General features: G+C 40.2%; 1 protein-coding gene across 1 annotated transcript in view; it reads right to left on the minus strand.

The window, feature by feature from the left end:
• The window catches only part of SMOC2 (SPARC related modular calcium binding 2), a 269,488-nt gene that overhangs the window by 60,957 nt on the left and 185,990 nt on the right, over positions 1-22,541 (minus strand). Inside the window, exon 8 of the mRNA XM_019527349.1 lies at positions 2,446-2,632. Within this exon, the coding sequence (XP_019382894.1) occupies positions 2,446-2,632 (187 nt within the window). The remainder of the gene's footprint in view (positions 1-2,445; positions 2,633-22,541) is intronic.

Here is a 22,541-nt window from a genome sequence, read left to right on the forward strand (position 1 = left end):
GGGGGGGGGGGGGGAATATATATATATAGTTACCCCATGCCCTAAGGATAGGAAGTCAGCTAGGGTCAAAGGATCTCAGCAAGATAAGCATCCAAACACTTCTTATAGGAGTCTGGAGTAGATGCTTGAACCACCTCTGGAGGGAGTCTATTCCAGGCCTTGGGGGCTTGGACAGTAAAGAAGTTTTTCCTTATGTCCAGCCTAAAACAGTCTTGGAGGAGTTTGTGACCATTGGACCTTGTCATCCCCTGGGGTGCTGTGGTGAATAGGCATTCCCCCAGATCCTGATGTACACCCCTTATGTACTTATAGGCTGCCACCAGGTCACCCCTGAGCCTGCACTTTTCCAAGCTGAAAAGTCCCATGGCTCACACCTTCTCTTCATGAGGCCTGTTCTCTTGTCCTCTGATCATGCGCATGGTGCTCCTCTGCACTCTCGTGCAAACAGCAACACCATTAAAACAGTGCAAAAGGGCATTTAACCCGCGTTAATGTGTCATCTACAAATGCCCTTAAACACTTAACTGTTTGTAGGATCAAAGCCTCATCCTTCACTATTAATGATACCTATTTTGTTTCATATGACTTTCCCTTCATGTAAGAAAATATAAGAAGATAGTAATTTGTACATTTGCTTACAGTCTTTTTTTTTTTTCATTCCACGTTTCCATTGGTTAACACAATTTTTAAGCATTTGAATGATAAGCACTTTCTGGGAATGTCTGATGTATTACACTAGGTTTCTTCTTCTTCTTCTTAATAAAAGAGATATTCCCATGGGTTTTAATTTTTGTAAAACTCAGCATTTTACAAAATCTAAAAGTTAGGATATATTTGACCTTATTTGGATATCTATGGATATGACTGTTATTAATGATATTTCTTGGGAATTGTTGACTTTCATTTCCTTTATTCAACCATTCAACCATTTTTTTTTCCTATTTCAACAGCAATGTCTGTCTTTTAGAATACAGTCTCTGACATACAACTTTTTCTTGGCTTCAAATGGCAGGCCAATCAAATGGGGAGAAGGTGACGTGCATACACCCTTCATTCATTTTATCTATATTTTTATTTTATAAATATAGAATAAAATGGATTTAAAATTTAAAAGCAATATGAATAAATTTTAAAGGCTACTGTACATAAGAGAAGCTTTACCCAAAAGATTCTCAGGCTTGGCTAATCCAAGATGAAGCTGTGTAGAAGAAACTTCAGCTTCTGACCAAAGGAAGCAGAATCTAAGGTCATGTGAAAGGCACAGAGAATATAAGATACGCCAAAAAAACCTATATTAGCCCCAAAGCTTAATAAATAAATGAGCAATGGCACCCAGAAATAGAGAATTGTTAAAGGCAAAAGGACTTCCATGAAGAGAAAGAAACAATGAAAAAGGTAAGATGGAGAAAAGAGAGAGCAGTAGCAGGGTTACTGCTAAGCTTCAAAAAAGAATATTTGTTTACAACATAAGTGCTGATATCACAATTTCAGAACCAGTCTTATGGTATTTTGGTTTGACATTTCAAAGACATTAGTATGCTAGAGATGAGAAACAAGAGATTGCCAGTGACTGATCCATTCCCACATAGACTAAGAGCCTGTACTGTGCAGGGTCCTGCCTATTGAATGAACCACCATCCAAACAATGCTGCTTTACTGAGAGTTTATTGCAATCAAAGAATATGCACAGATTGCTCCCAGGAATGCAACGCACAGCACTGTGCTTCTTAACTGTTTATCTCCCCAAATATAACATTAGGGTCAAAATAATGTTTGACTGAACTATGAAAAGATTTATGCTGACATCAAGCTGTTTGCATGAGCTTCTAGAGTGTTCTTTCAGGAGCCAAACCTCAATAACTGGCCTAAATAACATGCTTTGGAATCTGATATTTGCCTTGCATGCATACTCGATGTGGCTCGGGATGCTTTACCATGTATCCGGCTCAGCTGCGATGAGTGAACTGAAGACTTCTATTAATAACACACTAAAATGACATCTTCTCTTTCTATGGGTTCCAAGGGAATTGTTCCATAGAAGTCAGTCATATAAAAATGGCTTAGGAGGTTGCTGGAAAAAAACCCCAACTGAACATTTCTGAGGTTGGGCTGTGTTTCTTACATGGACAATGTTGACTGGTCCTTTCATATACAATGCTGTAGGGGCACAGGACTTCTTCTGTGCTGACCGATTCCTAACTTCTACCCCATAGCTTCTCAGTATGAAATAAGAGAAAAGCAGGAGAAAGGAGGACTGGAGATGCCCACATGGCTCATAGTATGTAAAGTCTTCATGTCTAATCTCTCTCAGAGATGATTTAATTATTTTTCACAGTCCACAGTCAACATCCCCCACTGGCATGCATCAGCCTGCTTTTATTGGCAAAGAAACTAAGTCTCATATACACCAACTTTAAAAAAAAATGGCAGCCCCTATTTACCTACCTTGTTGATGTACCAGGGATAGGACGCCCTGTGTCCACAAGAACACACCAGCAATATCCCGTGGAAGGATGACATTGTACAGGCTTGTAAAGGCCACCCTGGGCACACTCTGGAATAAACACATTGTCTTTCTGGGGTTGTTTAGCTTCCTCCAGTGCTGACTGAAGCTCTTGATCACAGGATGAGGCTTTTGGAGAGAGAGGAGAGGAAACAAAATGTTGACAAATATTTGGGAAGTATCTTCTGAATCAACTGAATGAAAGTAAGATAACACCCTAGCTATATCCTGTTGTAATTAAAGACTGTCTTTAATGAGATACATTGCAGTATTACTTTGCACTTACTGGGCTCAAATCTCTTTAGCCTGGGTTTACATTATGTGTTCCACCTTTCTTCTTCCATCTCTCTCCCCATGTTAAGCCCTGTTACAGGTTTGCACCAGTCACGGATTCCCCTGTCCCTTTTTTTTTTTTTTGCACTTTTAAATGGTTTAGTGTTGGTAGAATTGTTTCTCTGGATCCATAGGCAATGAATCAGAATCTAATTAAAAACATTTCAAGACAACTAATCCTTAACTTTTTTAGGACATTTTATTCCAGTTTCAGCTAAGGACTGGAAGAAAACATTGAAATACAGTGCAGACTTTATTTCTTTTGTGACTTTGGCATTGGTGAAAAGTAGTGTATTAATTGCATTGGAGATCAAACACCCTCATCTATATACTGAAAGAAGAGAAGTAATGCAAGTCTCCCTCACTGCCCCACCTAGCTTTAGTTTTCCTTAGAGGCAACACGTACCAGAGTACGAACACAGCTTATTCTTTATGTCCTCACAGTCCTTGGCCTTTCTACTGAAACTCTGAACCAAAAGACCAAAGATAGATGTGGTTCATGGGAAGCTGGTCATTATGAACTGGGCGGAGATCACCCATTGATTTTATTTTGGCCACGACAGAGGAACTTGATGTTAATGATTTTTCATCAATACCATTTTGGACTGGATTCAGAGTGGCAATGACAACAAAGACAATGCAATAGCTTATTGCTAGTACCCTGGATCATTCCATTCTCTAGGAATTTAAAAGTTGCACTGTGTTTGAAGGCCTAGATCCCACAAACTTTAAAGATTTAACAAAAGTATTAGCTCTATGTTGGTCAGGGCTTAATTCAATACACAAAAATGAAATGCTTAAGTAAACATATTGAAAAAGCCAAAATGCTAATAATATTTAGCAAGAGCACAGCATACATAGGACTTCCTGACAAGGTAACTGTATTTAAGCTTCTCAGAATGTGAACCTAACTCATTATCCTGCCCAGTGAAAGATGCCATCACTATTATAGGTGACCCCAAAATATCATCGTAAGTCATTTCCCCCCCATTTTCCTAGTACGTTAAAAGAATGGGGAACACTTCTCTTTTTCTCAGTCTAGGACAAATTTTACCATCTGAAGCTGACCATTTAGCCTGGTGCAGGTACCATTACATTCTTGACTAGATTATTGAGCCTAATTACAATGAGTTACAGCTGCAGCCTAATCTCATGGAGTTTTAGCCACTGCGGGGATAAAACACTGCACAAACTGGAGGCATAATCCAGCAGAAAGTTGATACCTCTGGCTCAGAATGCTTACTGACTATCAGTACTCAGAGGAAAGTGACCAGACACTATCAAAGAAGACTTTGTCACAGCAAAAAAGCCAGCAAATGCTGTTTATACCTCACCTTCATACTCAAAACAACAGGCAAATACTGCTGTGAGATGGCCACATTCCAAAAACAGTGAGCTCCATTTCCAGTAAATGGGAAAGTTTAAATCTGATGACTTGATTATAGACCACTGATATTTTTTTCAGTCCTATGGTTAAGACCCTTTGGTGCCCCTTTTGCTGTCTATGGCATGGGAACAGGAGGGCAGGAGTCTCCTGATGCTCTGATTAATTTAGCATGCCCTTCACTAGGTGTAAGCATCAGCATAATATGATATTAAATAGTTTTAAAAGCAATGAAATCCAAATTACACGCTATAATTAGAGCATCTGCATAATGCGGATAGAGATGTTCTGTTTAAAAATGTCTCCGTAGGTAATAACTTCCACTTTTAGAATGTTTATTGAACTAGCTACTGTTTCACTGACTTGAAATTTGTTACTGGCATATGCCTTGGAGAAATCACAATGAGGCTTTTCCTGAATGAATCTCAACCATGATGATTATTGCCTTACAAGATGGTGCTCTGCTGGAAGAAACATTGCTGGGTCATCACTTCTGTCTACATGTTTTAAACACTTCTTATGATAATGTAAAAAGAAGAAAAGAGGTTGAGGTTGCTGCAGTCAGGAAAAGCAAAAACACCCCCTCATAAATAGCAAGCTAAATTCTTCCTTCACTTGTACCACTGTAAGTATGGAATGATTCCATCATCTTCTTTTCATTTTTACCAGTGTAACAAATAGCAGAATCTATACATATATCTCATTTAAGGATGATTTCCTGCAAGCTCATTGACAGCATCTGACAAAGTAGGCAGTTGCCTATGAAAGCTTGTGCTTCACTGAACCAGTTACTCTCTAATATGCTAGCCTGCCTTCTACTTTCATTTAAAACCAGAAGAGTAATACCTTTAAATAATCTCAACTTATTCAGAACACAACCTAGAGTACCCCTGAGATGAATGCGGAGCCAGCTTGGTGTAATGGGGGAGTGGGCTGAGAGCTGAGCAGTGATTCCATCACTAGCCCCAGGTAGAAAACACAGGCTGTTTCAGCTCCAAGCAAAGCAATTCCATGGTTGCTTCAACTTCTACTGGCTGAAATGGCCCTCTATGCACCATTGATATAAGACTACTTGAATGCCATGTACTCTGGCATACCACCTCTCATCCCTAACATGACACTGCATCCTGAAGTTCAGAAGCAGGTGTTCAAAATTAGCATCGCTGCCTTTTTGCTGTCAATGGCATATTGCCCAGGAGATATCCCAACTAGCCGTTTAAGTCAGCATTCTGGCACCTTTGCACTGAGCAGGAGTTAAGGTTAAGGAACAGCAGAGATGCCAAAAAAGCTATAATGTGTCTTGAAGAAATAGACACTTCCTATAAAGGGGCAGATGAGGGAACAATTATCTTTTCCTTGGAAGAGAGACAAGAAAGGAAGGAACAGAACAGTATAAATTTCCTTCAAAAACCATAACAAAAAGTAGGGGGGTAGGAAAGCTGGGTATTCAAACACAGGAAATGACAAGGAGCAGTAATCTGAGGAAAGGAAATGTAGAATTCATGTTGGGTGTTCAGAGATGATTCCTGCCAGTGAGAAGACTCTGGCAATGGAATTACCTGGTCATTAAAGGCATGATTACAGGAATATAGGACAGAAGGGGGCTTGCTGTGACATCAAATCTAGTCCTCTGCAGTTTTATGAGATTGGATTTGATGACCCAGGAGATCCCTTGTATTCAGCCTTTCCCCAAATGGGTCCACAAACACATCCACTCCAGCCCTTCTCATACACCACAGCCAGAAAGTACTTAATAACCAAGTGAAAATTAACTCAGTGTGAACCAAAGGAAGGGAGCAAGAGAGGCTGGTCAACCACCTTTGTGTTTCAATAGGGCCCTGCAATAACAGGGAATTTGAAAGATGGGTGCATTAAATAAATACATTAGAATGCCTGCACCTGGTTAAGGGCTGGAATAACTGTCCCATGAGGAATTTTCCACTCCTAAATCTATTAATCATCTGAAAAACATAAAGATGAGAGACGGTTGGAAGACGAAGAATTAATAGTCATCCCTGAAGGATTTGGTGGACAAGCTGAAATATAATAGGAACATTAGATGAAAGGAGGATCTGGGGGTATCAGTTCTGTTTCTCATAAACAATGAGACCAGACTGCAAATCAACTGCACAGAATGAATTTGTTTTCTGTCCCCAAAGTGCTGGAAACATTAGTATTTCCTCTCTTTGTACTAAGGTCAGTCATGCTCAGACTCATCAAAACCATCAAGCAATTTGGGGAGTGACTATCCCACAGTGAGATTTTTTTTTAGTCTAGCATTATTGCCTGAGCAGCTTTGATAGATCAAGGGAACTGGCTGCCAACATTATTTCCTCCTAGTTTGCCTTCCCTTCTCTTCTCTCCCATACTCAACAGTGGCTTTGCAGAAATTAAATCAATGGTGCTGTGAAGTTTTTATTTATTGCCTCATTCCCCCAGACCATTCTTTTAGTCCTCCATGTAACCTTCTCTGTGAGAGTGGTTTTCATTTTCCTTCCAAATTCACTCTTCAGTTACAATCATAGTTAGAGCAGGCAGATCCAGAGGATTCCACTCCACTCCAAAAGATAGTAAAAGCTCTTATCACATAATTGGTCTACAAACTTGAGTTTACTAACTGAATCAGTGGCAATGTCAACAGCTTAGTTCCTGATAGTTTATCCAAAAAAGTAGACAACCACCAGGATTTGTCACTTTGACAGATGGATCCCAGAAACTGTTTACACAAGACGCTACTGAGCAGTCATTACTACGCATTTATTTAGTACTTGTGTAAACAAGTACTAAATAAATGAGCAGTAACCAGAGTTACTGTGCAGTATTTCCAGTGAATGACTTACTACTGCACAGTAGTGTTGTGTCATGGTTTTTGCCACACGATGCTACTGCACAGTAGTACTGGGTTACTGCACAGTCAGCATCTCATGTAGATGCACCCAGTAAGTCATAAAGTGAATGGCTCAAAAAGAGTTCTCACTACAGTAAAAACTGAATAAATATCTAAAACATTAGGGTGCCTATACACGTGGGGAGGGGGGGAAGGTGCAGTCCGCAGCTCTAAGGACTACTCTAATTTAATGCCCCCTATGTTGGTGGGGGCACTTTGACTGAAGCTTGTTCAACAAGCTTTAGTAAAGCACCTCCGCCGCCATTTTCAAGTGCAGGGATGCTAAATACCTATGATGTGCAGGCTACTGGAGCACACTAAATAGCATTCTCCAGAAGACTCACAGCAGGCTCAGTTAATCAAGTCTGCCCCAATGTGTGCTAATTGGCACATGTTGGAGTGGAGTTGGTCTGTCACGTGTATAGGTTCCCTTAGAGTATGATGCACATTTTAATGGAATACATTCCTGCAACAGTGTTTCATTTGGGGGGAAAATGTACTAATGTTTTATCCACCTTTCAGAGAAGGTGTTTATGCTACTGTACTTTAGTTTTATTCTTTTAGGTGTTGTCTTGATGGGCAAAATAACGTATATTATCCATGTTAGTTTGATCAAATTAATTTAACTTGATTCAAAAGCCCCCTCAAGAGAAAGACTATTGTGTTTGAAACTATGTCGGATGACCCCATTTTAGCTAAGTGGGCAACATGGATGCAGGTTAATAAACATTTCACTGAATTTCTGCTCATAGCCATCACTCTGTCCACATTCATAAGCATTAGCAATTCTGCACCCATATTTCTTGTGTAAAGAAATAAGTATATTTTGCTGCTATTGCCTAATGTCCTTAAAAAAGCCTTGCATCATTCTTTGATTCCTCAGTTAGTTTAGATAAGCTTAAATAACTTCCAAATGGTGAAGTTAAAATCCTGTACTTTGTCCACATTTAATTTTTAAAATTTGCATTAAAATGTAATATATGGTATTCTCATTTTTTTCTATTTGATCTTTCCATTGTTTTCTTCTTCCTTTACTATTAATAGCTACCTGTATTTGTTTTTCTTTTATTATTAAATATAGTTCATGGGAAGTGTCTAAGTCAGAATGCCTCATCTTCTGTGTTTGTAGGATATTTCAACCAGGGACAAGCTGTGAGGATTTGGTTCATGTTTAGGATAAAGTTTGCAGTCAATTATTTTTGCTAATTATTCATTTAAAAACACAAAATCAGACAGTAATCAGCTGAATTCAGCCAACATAATAGGCAACATCTCTGGTGTTAGGGTGTGACCCTGCAAAATCTTTACTTATACAAGTAGTGATTTTGAAGTCACTTAGGCTATTTCTTCAAAGTAAGCATTATTTATGCCAGTAAAGGTCTGGAGGATCAGATCCTAAAACTGGAAGAGACTCATGTGGTTTCTGAGAAGCAACCTCAGAGAAACTGCTTATCTGTCTGCCCCTCTGGTATTTCTACTGCACACATCACTACATTATTTAGGATTAACCATCAAACAACACGTTTCTTTTGCAACACAGGATACTTCCATCCATCATTTGAGAAGCTCTCGTGGGAGATGAGCCATATCTTATCAGAATTTTCTCCCAGAACATGGAGTTCTAATAATTATAAATAAACATAACTTAATTTGTTCATTGGGGGTTCACTGAACACACATGTGCCTAAAATTTTGTGTCCTGCAGAAACTTGTTGCCAAATCTGCAGCAAATTACAAAGGTGCCTACATGCTACTTTAACATTTCCTACCACTGCATAGACATTTCCTCTTGATTTCCTCTCCTCCCATACCACGTACATGATAAACAGTATCCACCCCAAAAAAGTCTATTATCAGCTGGTCCCTCCTCCCTCCTTTTCTCATTACCGTAATGGACCATGAAAAGACACTTAGACAAGGCTGGTTTCTAAAGCAAAGGGATCTTTTATTGGGCCTTGAAGCTCAATGTCCTCTACAGAAAGCCAGTAACAAGAAACCTATGAATAAAAATAACCTGAAAAGTGATACATGCTAACTACTTTAGAGGACTGCACTATTAGAATGTGTAGCATTCAAGGAAGTTAATTCTGCAGTTTTCTTGTACTTCTGTGGAGATGTCTTATATTTTTCAGCCCAGAATTTCAGTCTACAAAGACTCAAACTGCAGGCCAAATATATTCTGGTAATCAAAGGACATTAGAATAATCAAGGTATTTGAGTTCACTAAACCAAATTTCATGTGAATATTTTCAGCATATCTGTTGTGTTTTTTAAAGCCTTGAGTACAGCAAGTGAAGCTGTCTCAGTTACACCGGTGCAAACACTCTTGCAGTCAGCTCTGACTGGGACAAGAATAATAATTTACCTTCCCTGAACCAACATCTCAACATACATAGCAATGTTATATTATAGTGTATTGTTATTATGAATTTACTGTGTTTTTTCACAAAATGAATTCCTATTTGTGTTTTATACTCAAATCTCATTTCCATCCTTCATCAATATGTTCAGTTCAGTAAGGTAATTGGAAGTTGCTATATTTTATACAGAAGCCATACTCCTCTCTTCAGGAGAAATCAACATTGACTGGATTATTGATTTGCGAGATAAAAAGGGACTTGTTCCTGTAGTATAATTGCCTTGATTCTTATTCCTGCTTGCAGCAAACATCTCTCTTCAAGGTGGGGAGGAGAGTCACATGTTGCTGTTGTGTCATGTGCATATCCTAAAGCCCATGCCCCTTGGTCTTGGCAAATGATAGCATAGTTGAGGAACTGCCATAGCTTAGAGAACTGGGTTCCTGAGGCTAGGGACAGACATTACACATAAACTGGTTTAAGTGATCAGAAACTGGTTTAAACCTATAACAGAACAGATGTTCCGTTCACACAAACCAATTTGAAAATGGCTGAAGCTGGTTTGAGATAAATCTGTTTGAGCATAGTATCAGACTTAACTGATTTGGGTCAAACCAGTTTATTTAATATCTGTCCCAGACCCTTTGCCAGTTTAAATTAAACCAGACTCCCCCAGCATCCCAGCATGCTCTCTGGGCTGGGTGGGGCTTTCTGTTTCACAGCAGAGCTTGTCCTTCCCCTCTGTGCCCTGGCTGGAGCTCAGCAGAGATTGCAGGCACCTGCCAGGCTTCCCCCTGCCCTCCCACCCCACTCCCTCCTAAGGGATTATTTTCACATCCTCTCTGCCTTACATAGACTCCTCTCAACATTAGCTAGCAAACCACATGCGGGCTACAGTCCCTGCTGTGGCAGACAGGACAAAGGCAGAATCAACAGATAGCTGGTAATGTCCCTCTGTTATTTTCTTAATAGGGTGATAAACATTGAATTAGGGGTGATAAATACTGTGTTATCAATTCCTTGCTGGGCTGGTCAGAAGGTGGGGGGGAACTCCTCCCTAATCAAAGCATCCTGCCGGGGTCTGGCCATGCCCCCCTCAGCTCAGCACAGTACAAGGGAAGGGAAGACTCCTCTAGTGTACCCCAGCTTCTAGCCTGAGCCACTGTAGGCATGTGCCTACATTTCTTCAGTTGAGAGGCGATGTCTGTATGGTTACAAACTGGTTCAGCCTAGCCCAGTTAGATTAACCTGCAATGATTGAATCAATTCAGGCTCAGGCTTTTTTGAATGTCTGTCCCTAGCCTGAATGATCCCATACCAACTAAGGATGAAAATATCACCATTATCCCAGACCTCTTCCTTGTCCCCAGTTTGCCCACAGCATATCCTTTCTTTTCTCTGACAAGCCTGTAAGAGGGAGACTGGGAAGCTGGTATGGGGGGAGTTATAATTCTTCAGCCAGCTTTTTGTCTATAACTTTTTGTCTTTTTTATCCAGGGAAAACTTTCTGCTTGCTACGTTTATACAGGGTATGGACATTCTTCTCTATCTCCTCTATAAGAACTATGGCTTTAATTCTTTTGCTTTTGCAGGGACTCTTCTGCCCACATAAAACACAACTTCATCCCATGATTCTCAGCACAACACAGTGCTGCAAATCCATGTATGAAGAACTGTGCTAATGTAAGTAGTTCCTACTGAGAATGCTTTCAAGCCTCAGATTCCAAGGTGAATGGTGATTACTCCTGGGCCCAATCTACTACCCACAGAAAGCAATGGAGAAGTTTCTGTTAACTTCCCTGGATATTGAATCCAGGCTTAAGTAAATAAAATTATATGAATGCATGTTTGTATCCAGGTTGCCCTGTATTTGTTTATGGATCAAATGCCAGCTGTGATGGATATGTTATTTTGTTCAAATATAAAGGGGAGGAAAAGGTAAAATTAATAAATAATCAGACTCAGTTGCAGTATCTGATTGATGACCAAATCCAAAGACTAAATTATAGTGTCAATACCCAGATGGCACCACATGTTTTAATTTAAATCACATTCAGATATGCATCAGCAATAGGATTCTACTGGCTTGGCAAAAGTTGGTCACACCCAGACTGTTTACTGTTCATGAAAATTTGTGGGACCCAATTATTAAAGGATCTTTTGTGTATGTGTGCATGTCTTTTCAGAGAATTCCCACTGTACAGTTCATCACTATTTGCACTGCTGGAGTGTGGGTGCATGCTTGTGGCCAAACACAAAGCTCGTGGCTTCAACACAGCCCTGAAGATAAATTTATGTACTTCTTCACCCCAATGAATGAAGCAAACTAAATTACTTACAGATGTTGTCATTTATCTCTGTGGTTTCATATGCAATGATACTGCAGAACATACAGGCTGATCATCTGGAAATGCACTGAGCCCATACAAACAATGGGCTAGAAATAGGATACTCATAACCCACATTTACCTCTAGTTGGCAGTAGAATGATCACAACCGCAATGTACCATCCTATACAAACTATGTTTGTCTCCAGTTACCTTTGTGGGCTGAACACATTAGATGGTCAAATCAAAATTTTCACATTGTATGAATCACTCTACTGCCTATAGACAAAGCTTTGACTAAGCAAACATGTCCTTTGCCTTAAATTTAAGCCCATACCTCTACAGAAATTTAAAGAGTTCACCTAACTGAATGAGGGATTACTATTATTACTTTTTCACAAATCACTGTAATTCTTATGTTCATTAGGAAACCCAAGAAATACTAGAAATACTGTGAGAAAAGCTTAAACTATAGCATTTCCAAGCTAGACAGAACTTTCATGCAAAACCCCTGTTTTTTGTGCTTTCTTTCCAGCTCCATTTCTAGATCAAAGAGGTTAAGAAATGTATCTAAAAATTATGGGCCAGATCCAGTTTAGTCTTGGAGGCACTTACAGTTAGATTTTCCAAGCTTAACATCTAGGCACTGAAGCCTGTAATAGCAATGCAATGTGACTGTGTTTTGTACTTAAGCTCCCTTATAGTTTCTATATAGGTGATTCCAAAGTGCAATATACTTTGACTGGATGTAAGTGCCAAAATATAAATTTTTGGGGCCAACAACTAACTACACAAGAGCCAGTATAATGAAGCCATTGCTATACATAGCTACTGCTATACAAGTTTAATGATAGTAACAAATGATGCTAGGCTCGTGATCAATAAAATTACATCAGGCTTAACACCCATCCAGGATAGATTTTAAAAAAAATTCTTCTCAAGGAGTTACTCCTGTGGGGAAATGAACATCCTCAGCCACCTTCACTCAGTAGGAAATAAGGAAACCCATGGCTTTCCAGAATCAGGTAAAGAATAAGACAGACTAGAATTAAATTCTTATGTTCCTGGGCACCTAGATTTCCTAAATGTATGGAAAGTTACTGAGCAAAAGTCAGTCTACCCCTCTCATTTGTATGGATATAATTGTATCGTTATATCAATGGATATAATATTTGCCTGATTCAGAGAAAGCCATTTACCCATTGAACAGAAAACAAGGATAGCTTCTATTCCTTGTTTGATATAACTGCATAAAGTTTGCCAATCTAATTTGTTCCACATCTTTAAAATTGAAAGATGACCCCAAACTTTAGAACAAATGAAAATGATTAACTTTCCAAACACAATAGCTAACAGTTGGTCAGTTGCCCAAAGTAACCTAAAAGCTCATTCCTTAACTAGAACTATGCAAAGCTGCCATTTTTGCTTTGCACGTACACTGACCAGAAATCACTGGATTTTTCTGCCAGTGGAAAACATCTTCAATTTTCAAGAAATACTTGAGGTGAAAATAAATGTTTCACTTTTTCCATAAAGCTGTGAAAATGGAATTTTTTGCCAGGTGAGCAGGTGGCAAGAATATACTCAAGTAGCTCTATTAAAAACTAAAGCCAGAATGTTCAAAATTGAGTATCCAAATCCATATTTAGGTACTGAAGTACCTGAACCAACTTACAGGAATGCTAAACTACCAGGACTTCCATTCAACACAACAGGAGTTGTTTCTGCTCAGCCTTTGTAGGAACAGGTCACTTACTTTAGTTTCTGCCAATAGATTTTGGTGCCTAACTTTAGGCAAAAAGTTGTTTGAAATTTCCAAGGTAGCCAGAAGCATTATGTAACTATAGGCCCACATTCCTGCCACTGAGCCACATTTCTGGCACCATCCTGTTTTTTCTAGCCTTCTTGATTAACTCTAACCCAAGGTGGTTTTCATTTACACTTTTAACCACTAGCAACTTTCCAAATACTTTTGAGACAACACTTTCAGGTGGCCAGTTACTGATTCAGCCTGTGAGACAGGACTAAAACACTAATCAATTAATCACCGTGGGTGCATCTACACATGATGCTATCCCACTGTAGGAATGTGTTATGGAGATATATCGTCCATGGGCATCTACATGTGACCAGCAGTTACTTAGCCATAGCAATGTGCTCCCCAGATACAGAGCGCTGCTACAGCAAAGTAGCTGATAAAAATAACCATGCGCTGCACGTACAGTGCAGTACAGGCTGTTACTGTGCTATGTTTTAGTACTTCGTTTTGGAAGTAATGGTGCACTATCAATATCATCATAGCAACACATGTAGATCCGCCCAGTGTACTTTTTTTTTTTTTAATTTCAGGACATTTTTAGTATCAGTTTAGCACTTTGTGACAAAGGCTGGGCTGTCAAGTGAGTGAGTTAAAGAGCTTCAGTTGGTGCTAGCATAGGACATACACATTCCAATCCCCTGCTCCAACTGGAGCATCTCCACTTCCAGATGAGCCCTTGGGAGGATAAAGAGGAGAGCGTCTACATGTCGCTCTGGTGACATCGTTACTGTGCCGTGATTTAGTACTTCCAAAAGGACACAGTAACAGCCTGTACTGCACCATAAGCTCAGCACACGGTTATTTTTAACAGCTGCTTTGCTGTAGTGACGCACTGTAATCAGGGGAGCATGTCGCTACGGTGAAGTAGCTGCTGGTCACGTGTACACGTGCGTGGATGCTACATCACTGTAGTATGCTGCTATAGTGATGTAGCATCACGTGTAGACATGCCTGAGGGCTTGCAGTGCAATTCTCTATTATGAGTTTTACAGGTAGAAGGCAGGACAACTCCCACTGTTCAGTTCCATTGATACAGTGCCAGTGATAGTGGCTTGTCAGCGCCCACCTTAGCACCTTGTCCACACTTTCTGAGTGAAGTGCCTCATGCTCCCCAGCTGAAAGCCCTCACAGAGTGGGTGCTCTGAGTGCTATATTTCATAACTCCTCTTTGGGAGTACTTTAGGTCCCTAGAGAATACAAACCCTGGGTACTTTCAGGAGAAGACCTAGAAGGGACCACACCCTATGTTTTGAGGGTGGGTTTGGTGATGTGTCCAGAGGTCCACACATTTTAAAATACAGATATATATTCAATTGAAAGTATACTTCTGCATTTTTATGAGAGCTCTAAACTACAGCTTTCAAAGCTCTTTACAAAATCATCAGGTGACTTGTGACCCAACTAGCTAATAGCAGACATGGCATGTGCACTAGAGAAACAGCACTGATTTGGCACCATTGGCTGGCAGCTTCATCAGAGAGAATCAAGATTAAATGGGCCATGAAGACTCAACTTCTCTTTCATCCTTGATCTCAGCATTTTGGGGATCAGCCATATTGGCAAGTCAGAGCAGGGAAATTTGTATTGCAACAGTTTGCACTATAAATCCTCTATGGGAAAAGAGTGATTCAGTCTCTGGGGCTGTCAGACTTGCACTAAATTCCCAGAACCCATCATCTTAAAAACATCCCAGTGGTAAGAATAAAACTGAATCAGTATCAGCTAATTGATTACACAGAAATGGTGGTTATCCTTTATACTGCCTCCACATTGCTCTTCCATGTTCCTGTGTAGGGCTCAACTTACTAGACAGCAGCCAAGAAGGGGCAGGAAGTAGGTGAAGCCACGGCTTCTCCCTTGGCCTCACTCAGAGGGATCAGACATTGCACAACAGAAGATGTTGCAAATGATTACCTCCTTTCACAATGCAACCAATGAGTTCTGAGAGCCACTGCCATTCCCTACACGACAAAATGCAGGGGTATCCAAACAAGCTCATTCAGAGAGCTGCATTATATCACATAGACATATCTTCTGAGGCACAATGCTTCCCAGCCCTTACCCAGGAGGCACTGAAATTTCACACAAAGCACGACATTGTCCCCAATATGGAATTCTATATATAGGTTGAATTTCACCTTGTTCAGATGGCTGCACAAGGTCTGTGTATGGTTTAAGCTTTATTAAATCCTACTTTAAGGGTTTGTTTGAGATTAAATAGTGCATAAACCTTGTGCTCTGCTCAGAGATGAATTTCACCTAATGCATTATCTAGCCCATGAGAAGTCAATGATCTTAATTGTAGAGGTAGGAAAAACAATACAACCTGGACTCAGATTAAAGATGAGTGACTGATCTTGGCCAAGTTTCATGTGCAGGAATGAGAGGATAAGCCAAAGAAGAGCAAAGCCAGCAAGAATATTCTAAGATTATTTCTTTTACGTTCCAGCAACTTTTTAATATCATTTTATGCAATTATTTTTTTATGTGTTTATAGTCAGCTTAAATGGCTCGACTTATGTTTTGGTTTCTAGAGCAAAGCCAGAACCTTGGCTTGGCTCTACCTTTGAACTTTGGAGAAAAACAAGGGCAACATGAAAAAAAAATATGTGCCCCACCTTCAACTCTGATGAACAAAAGGGATAATTCCTTGCTGTCTGAGTAATGTTGAATATGGCGCATCAGTAAAACTCCCACACCTTTTTGAAAAATATCAGGTCTCTAAGCTGTTGAAGATAGGTGGATCACATTTTCTGCTGGTATAAATAGACACAAGTACACTGACTACAGTGGAACTGCACCCAGTCACACCAGCAGAAAACCTGGCTCCTGGCATAGACATAACTATATTTCAAAGTTTTCTTGGGTTAGACATAGTGGCAAGGTTAACAGCTTCATGAATCAATAAAATTGGAGCTATAAAGGGTGCATAACTACTATCCTTAATCTTTCACAACCCAGTATTTCATATGATTACACTAACCGCTCAGAGCATAATTACTTTTAAGTGTTTAAGCAGCCACGGAAATAACTTATATCAATGGAAAAAGCCCGACATAAATAAATTCTTCTTAATAATCCATGGTGTGGGAGGGTACAGAACATATTTCAGAAAGTGCTATGTTTCTGTAAGTGTTTGCTTAGCATATTTCCCACAAATATTTTCATCTCCCTACCCTCACCCCCCACCAAATACCCCAGACCTCAGAATCACATGTTTAGTTTGAAGCCCTCTATGACAAGGAGAGAAAATCCAAAGAGCTGTTTTTGGCAGAACTATTCAAGTAAAACAGATTCTAAATATTTAACTTTTCCAGATAACCAGCATCACAGGAAACAGTGATGCTGGAATTCAGGCACCTAATAAGGCAACATTTTATTATAGTTTACGTGAAGACAGCTTTGTTGTTCTTTCTGTATATTACACTTTTTGTGCTTTGTTTTCTCTCTGATTTGGGAAGATTAAAGGTTGACTGTTGAAAATACTACAAAAAGCAGCAGAGTGCACGATGCTCTGAAGAAGCGAGGGAGTTCTAAAACCTGAACTGTTGGAGATGAAATCTGTGCATTGTTAAAGCATTCTGTGCCAGACCAATCAGACATTGATATAATTAATGGAGCTTGCAAGACTGTAACTCTGGGACTGTTTCCATCAATCAAAAATAAGCAACATAGGCCAAAATAGAATGGAAAAGCTTGTGCATTTGCAGACCTGCTTGCCTGTGGTCATGCCTGTGGGTACTGCAGTACAGTACCACAGCAAGTGCCATGGAATTATGGCACTTCTTCCTCTCGTTTTATCCAGATGGGGATAGCACAGAAGTGAGTCTTAGTAAAGCTATGTTTTGTACCACAGTCACATGAATCCTACATTTGATTTATCCCTGGCTCTGGAAGTAAAGTTCTCTGAACTGCCTGCTCAGCATCATAATTTATATGACTGCAATGAAATATTCAGTACAAAAAAGGAGGCATGGCAGTGGAAGAAGATGAGACTGAAGGACAAGAAGAGACAAAGAAAAGGTATAAACCTCTGTGTTAATATGAAATTATACCGCAGTCAAAATCCAATTTTTTTTTCTGAGAAGATACCACTTTCTTCTTTACTGACAGCAACCTCAGTATTTCACTCAAACTCTCTCTCTCTATTTTGCCTCATATATCATTCAGAACTTAAAATCTGCTTACTCTCATATTTGATACATCCCAAACAGATATTATCTTAACCACCCCTCTGCTAAAGCTTTGACTCATGCCTCTGTCAATCTGTCCAAACTCCAGCAGCCCTCCCAGAAGTAGAGCCAGGATTTGATTTTAGGAGTTCCTGGCAAACAGCCACAAATTTGAGCCATTAGACCACACTGTCTCTCCCCAGTAGCTGATGTCAGATACGCTCACATACTATGTTTTGAGGGCCACTTACACTTTCCCATCAATGCCTTTCCAAACAAAAAAAAAATTGGCATGGGATATCTGTCAAGGATATGATAGCACTGAGCCTTTTGACTAATTTTATTATTTCTACTAATAAAGATTTGCATAACACTTTATAGGAATAAACAAAGAGGGACATCATTCCCAGCTTACATCTGAAGGTCCTGATGAAGAAAAGCCTTCCTTCCTGGAAGAACTGTTACATATCTGCTTAAGATTAGGCCGTTGTTCCACTGACTTCCATAGAACATTGGTACAAGACTGAGAACTTCCCCGAGCCAGTCTTAATTAGCCAGTCAACAATAGCTGAGGGCAGGACAGGGAGGGGTGGGTGGGAGAAGAGTAGAGATACTTCAGTAATGAGCAGAGATCCTTTATTTTACTGATAAAAAAAAATCCCCAATTTTCAGATTTAAAAAAGTAACCCAAAATCTACATTTTTCTCTGATCAAAATGAAACACCACACACACACACGCACACACACATATACACACACACAAATGTACATACATACATACATATACACACATCTATATAGTGATGTTTTGTTTTAATCATGGGTAAATGTGGATTTTGGGTTACTGTTTTAAATCCAAAAATTGGGATTTTTTTTTTATCAGAGAAAACCAGGATCCCTGGTAATGAGCCTCTGTAGGTAGATTCATAGATTTTAAAGCTGAAGTAGACAATTGTGACCATCCAACCTGATATTCTATATAGCATGGCCCACAGAACTCCTGGATCAAGCCCAGAACTTCTATTTGAGTTACAGCATAATTTTTATAAAGACATTCAGGACTGATTTAAAGTACTCCAGGGATAGATAATTCACCTCATCCTTAGGTAGGTTGTTTTAGTGATTCATTGCATTTACTTTTTAAAAATTCTACTTTATTTGTCATCTAAATTTCCTAGCTTCAGCTGCTAGTTCTTGGATTTCCTAATGTCTTTATTTGCTAAGTTAAAGTGCCTTTTTCTACCAGAAGTTTTCTTCCTGTGTTGGTAGAATGCAATCAACTGAGCTCTTAAAATTCTCTTGAATAAAATAAATAAAATCACATGTGTTTTTACACAGGCCTTCCAGTCACTTTTCTGAACGCTTTCCAATTTTTCAACATTTTTTAAAGGATAGATACCAGAACTGTACATGGTATTCCTCTTAATACTCCATGCAGAGGTACTGCCTATTCCCTACTCCTACTTAATATCTTCTTCATTATATGACTGAAAGATATGTTAACTCTCTTAGCCACTGACCCATACTATAAATTCAAGCTCAGGTGTTTATCCACCATAATACTTCAGTTCTATTTGAAGTCATCACTTGCAGAATACAGCCCCTTGTCTTATAAGTGCAACCTACCCTTTTTCTTGATATATGATCCTGCATTTAAGAAAGGCAGAAAGAAGGGCAACAACATCAACAAGGATATGAAATACACGTGAGGAAAGCTTGAAAGAACAATATTTTAAATCTGAGAACATGGCATATCCAAAACAGGACAAATACAGTTAAAGTCATTTGTGGAAGGTTTGCTGAAGAAGTGGGGTTTAAACAAGGCGTGAAAGTTGAGACTAAAGATTCTGTGCACAGGAAGGGATAACACTCACTCAGACAGCATGAAAAAAATGTAAGGCCTGAATGGGAATGGGTGACAAGGGATGAATAATAGAGAAAAAATATCCGTATAAAGAGAACAGTACAGCTTGTAAAATTCCTATTCAACTCCAAGGAGAAAAGACCTAAGCAAAGCATTTTTTCTACACAAGTTCAAATTGTTCTACACATGAGAGGCTTCATAAAAACTCTCATGCTCATTTTGACAGGCACATAGAAGACCATTATCCTCACTTCTGCAGAAGCTGTGTTGTTAGTTATGTGATATTATTTATATAGCACTAATGGTTAACAGTCAGGAAGCAGCAAAATGTAATAGCTGCACCCCAGCAAGATACCTCCATATAACGTCCAAAGAGCTGAAACCGAGCACCAGTACTCAGTGCTCCAAGCCACAGCCATGCTTGTTAGAATCTGCCAGCCTAGACTCTTAGATTGTGATCATCACTGAAGTGCCTGAGATCCCTCCTCCAAGAGGTTCACATTGGGTTTTTGCACACTGCACTGCAAGTCAGGAGCAAACTACGTGTGTCTAGCACAAGGGAGCTGCATCCTTGCTTGGTCCCTAGGTATCTGCATAACAAACATTATTTATTAGTATTATTATTATCATTATTCACTTGTATACAGATCTTATTTTCCTCACCAAACATAGCACACAATATAAATCCAATTCTACTACCTTTAATCAAGTTGACTTTAACAGCACTGCTCAGAACGTGGCAAACCTGAGTCAGTGGCAGAATCAGGCTCCTTGAACAAAAGCAGCTGGTGGGTATTCCAGACCTCTTAGGTCTGGCTGCACAGGACACATAGCATGTGTTTTATTTAGATCATACTAAGCATTAATATGAGGTAGAACTTATAGTTTCATAGTTGGTAGGGCAGGGTCGGAAGGGACCTGAGCAGATCATCAAGTCCGACCCCCTGCCATGGCAGGAAAGAGAACTGGGGTCAGACGACCCCAGCAAGGTGTTCATCTAGCCTCCTCTTAAACACCCCCAGGGTAGAAGCTAGCACCACTTCACTTGGAAGCTGGTTCCAGATCCTAGTGGCCCTGACAGTGAAGTAGCGTATCCTGATGTCTAGTCTGAATCTACCCTCTGCCAGCTTGTGACTGTTATTTCTAGTCACTCCTGGTAGCACTCGGGGGAACAGGGACTTCCCCAGTGCCTGCTGGTCCCCTCTGACTAGTTTGTAAACTTGCTCTGAGTAGTAGCACGGCAATGCTTACTATGATCTGGACAGGGCTCAGGCTAACAGTTCTATTGACAAACAGTTATTTCTTGGTCCTAAACCCCACCAGAGTCTTGAAATGGTACTGGTGCATTTGTCAATCCCAGCCTACCCCAGACTCTTGAACTGTCTGCAGTAGGATCCCAGGGCTAGGACCAACAAATGGCTGTTTGTTAGTCCCAACCCCAGCAGCTCAGTGGAGCATGTGATGACCGCTCCTATTATCTCTGTGGGGAGCAGTCCCACAACAACTGAACATGTGTTATTTAATGACAACTAGAGATACTCCTCCTTGTGAAAAGTACTACCTTTGCTTTTCTACAAACCCAGGGTGAAGAACAGAATAGTGCACTGCTTCTTCTTCTGTGGCTACTGGCACCAGAAAGCTGGACTCTTGTCCAACCCACACAAACCACTCAATTCCCAATTCTTACTGCTGGAGCTGAACCCCAAGAGCAGGGGAAATCTGCCCCAGCTGACCCAAAATTTACCCCTCAGCTAGCTGATGCTGACGAACCAAACTCCCCTAACCCAGGCCCCAAAGGTGTGGACCAGAAGCAAAGCAGAGACTGAGAAGTTCTGGCCCATGAAATCATGGTCCCTAAGATAGCTCGAGTTGAAAGAAACCTCAGAGAACCCACTGAGCAGGAAGCGCCTTCAGGGCATGATGCTGACAGCCCCAACGGAGAGGTGACTCTACCCAAGCCTCATCCTGCACTCCCTCCTAAGGCTCCAAACCCTTCCTGCTCTGAACAAGACACTAACTCAGGGTCCAAGGATGAGGAGAAAGAAGGGAAAACCATGCACTCTGGTGACCCTGACACATCCAAGATGTGCCCCTGCTCCTGCTGCTCAAAGACAAAAAATGATCATCCCATACTGAGGGATGACATTCCCTTGCAGTAGAACCACTAATCCTCAGATTTTTCCTTTGGGGATGAGTTTGGAGAAGGGTACTCACTTGAGAGCACTGTTAGGTTCCTTGATGAGACTGACAGACCTGGAAGACCAAGAGTGAAATTCCTGAATGGCTCCCTGACAAAAAACTTTTTCTGGGCTCAGCTCATAGTGTAACAAACAGACTGCTAGCCAAGGAGATAACAAAAGACTATGCATACAGACTAAAAAAGTTAACAAAACACATTCATGACAAAATCAAAAACAAACCCAAGAGAGCAGTTCAACAGAGCAGCTTGTTATTAAAGAACAAGTTCTTTGCCTGCTAAGGAAAAACTTTCTGGGCTGTCCTAGATGACACGTTGCCCTTCCTTCCTTCTCTATCTTGTCTCTCTGCCTTTTCAGTTACCTTCTCAAACCTCCCACATTGCTGACTTTTACTCTTGGCTCACTCAATTGCAAATGGATGCAGGGACCCAGGAAAATAACTACTGTCTTTGAGTTCATAAACCATAAATGGTAAGACTTCACCTTTTGGCAAGAGACAAATGGGACCAATGATGCAGAATGGTAGAATGGTGTGCTGCCTGGAGGCGAAAAGCTCTACCACCAGCATTGCTATTCTCCCCTTCCAAAAACTGAGACAAATTTTAGTGGTTATTGAAAAAGTCATCTCTGGTTGCCTGCTAATTCTTGGAGCCACTTCGGAGCAGCACCACCTCATCATTTCTTTTTCTCTTTTCTA

The sequence above is a fragment of the Gavialis gangeticus genome, unplaced genomic scaffold (genome assembly GCF_001723915.1).
Source record: "Gavialis gangeticus isolate Ggan-Ray unplaced genomic scaffold, GavGan_comp1, whole genome shotgun sequence".
Lineage (NCBI taxonomy): Eukaryota > Metazoa > Chordata > Crocodylia > Gavialidae > Gavialis > Gavialis gangeticus.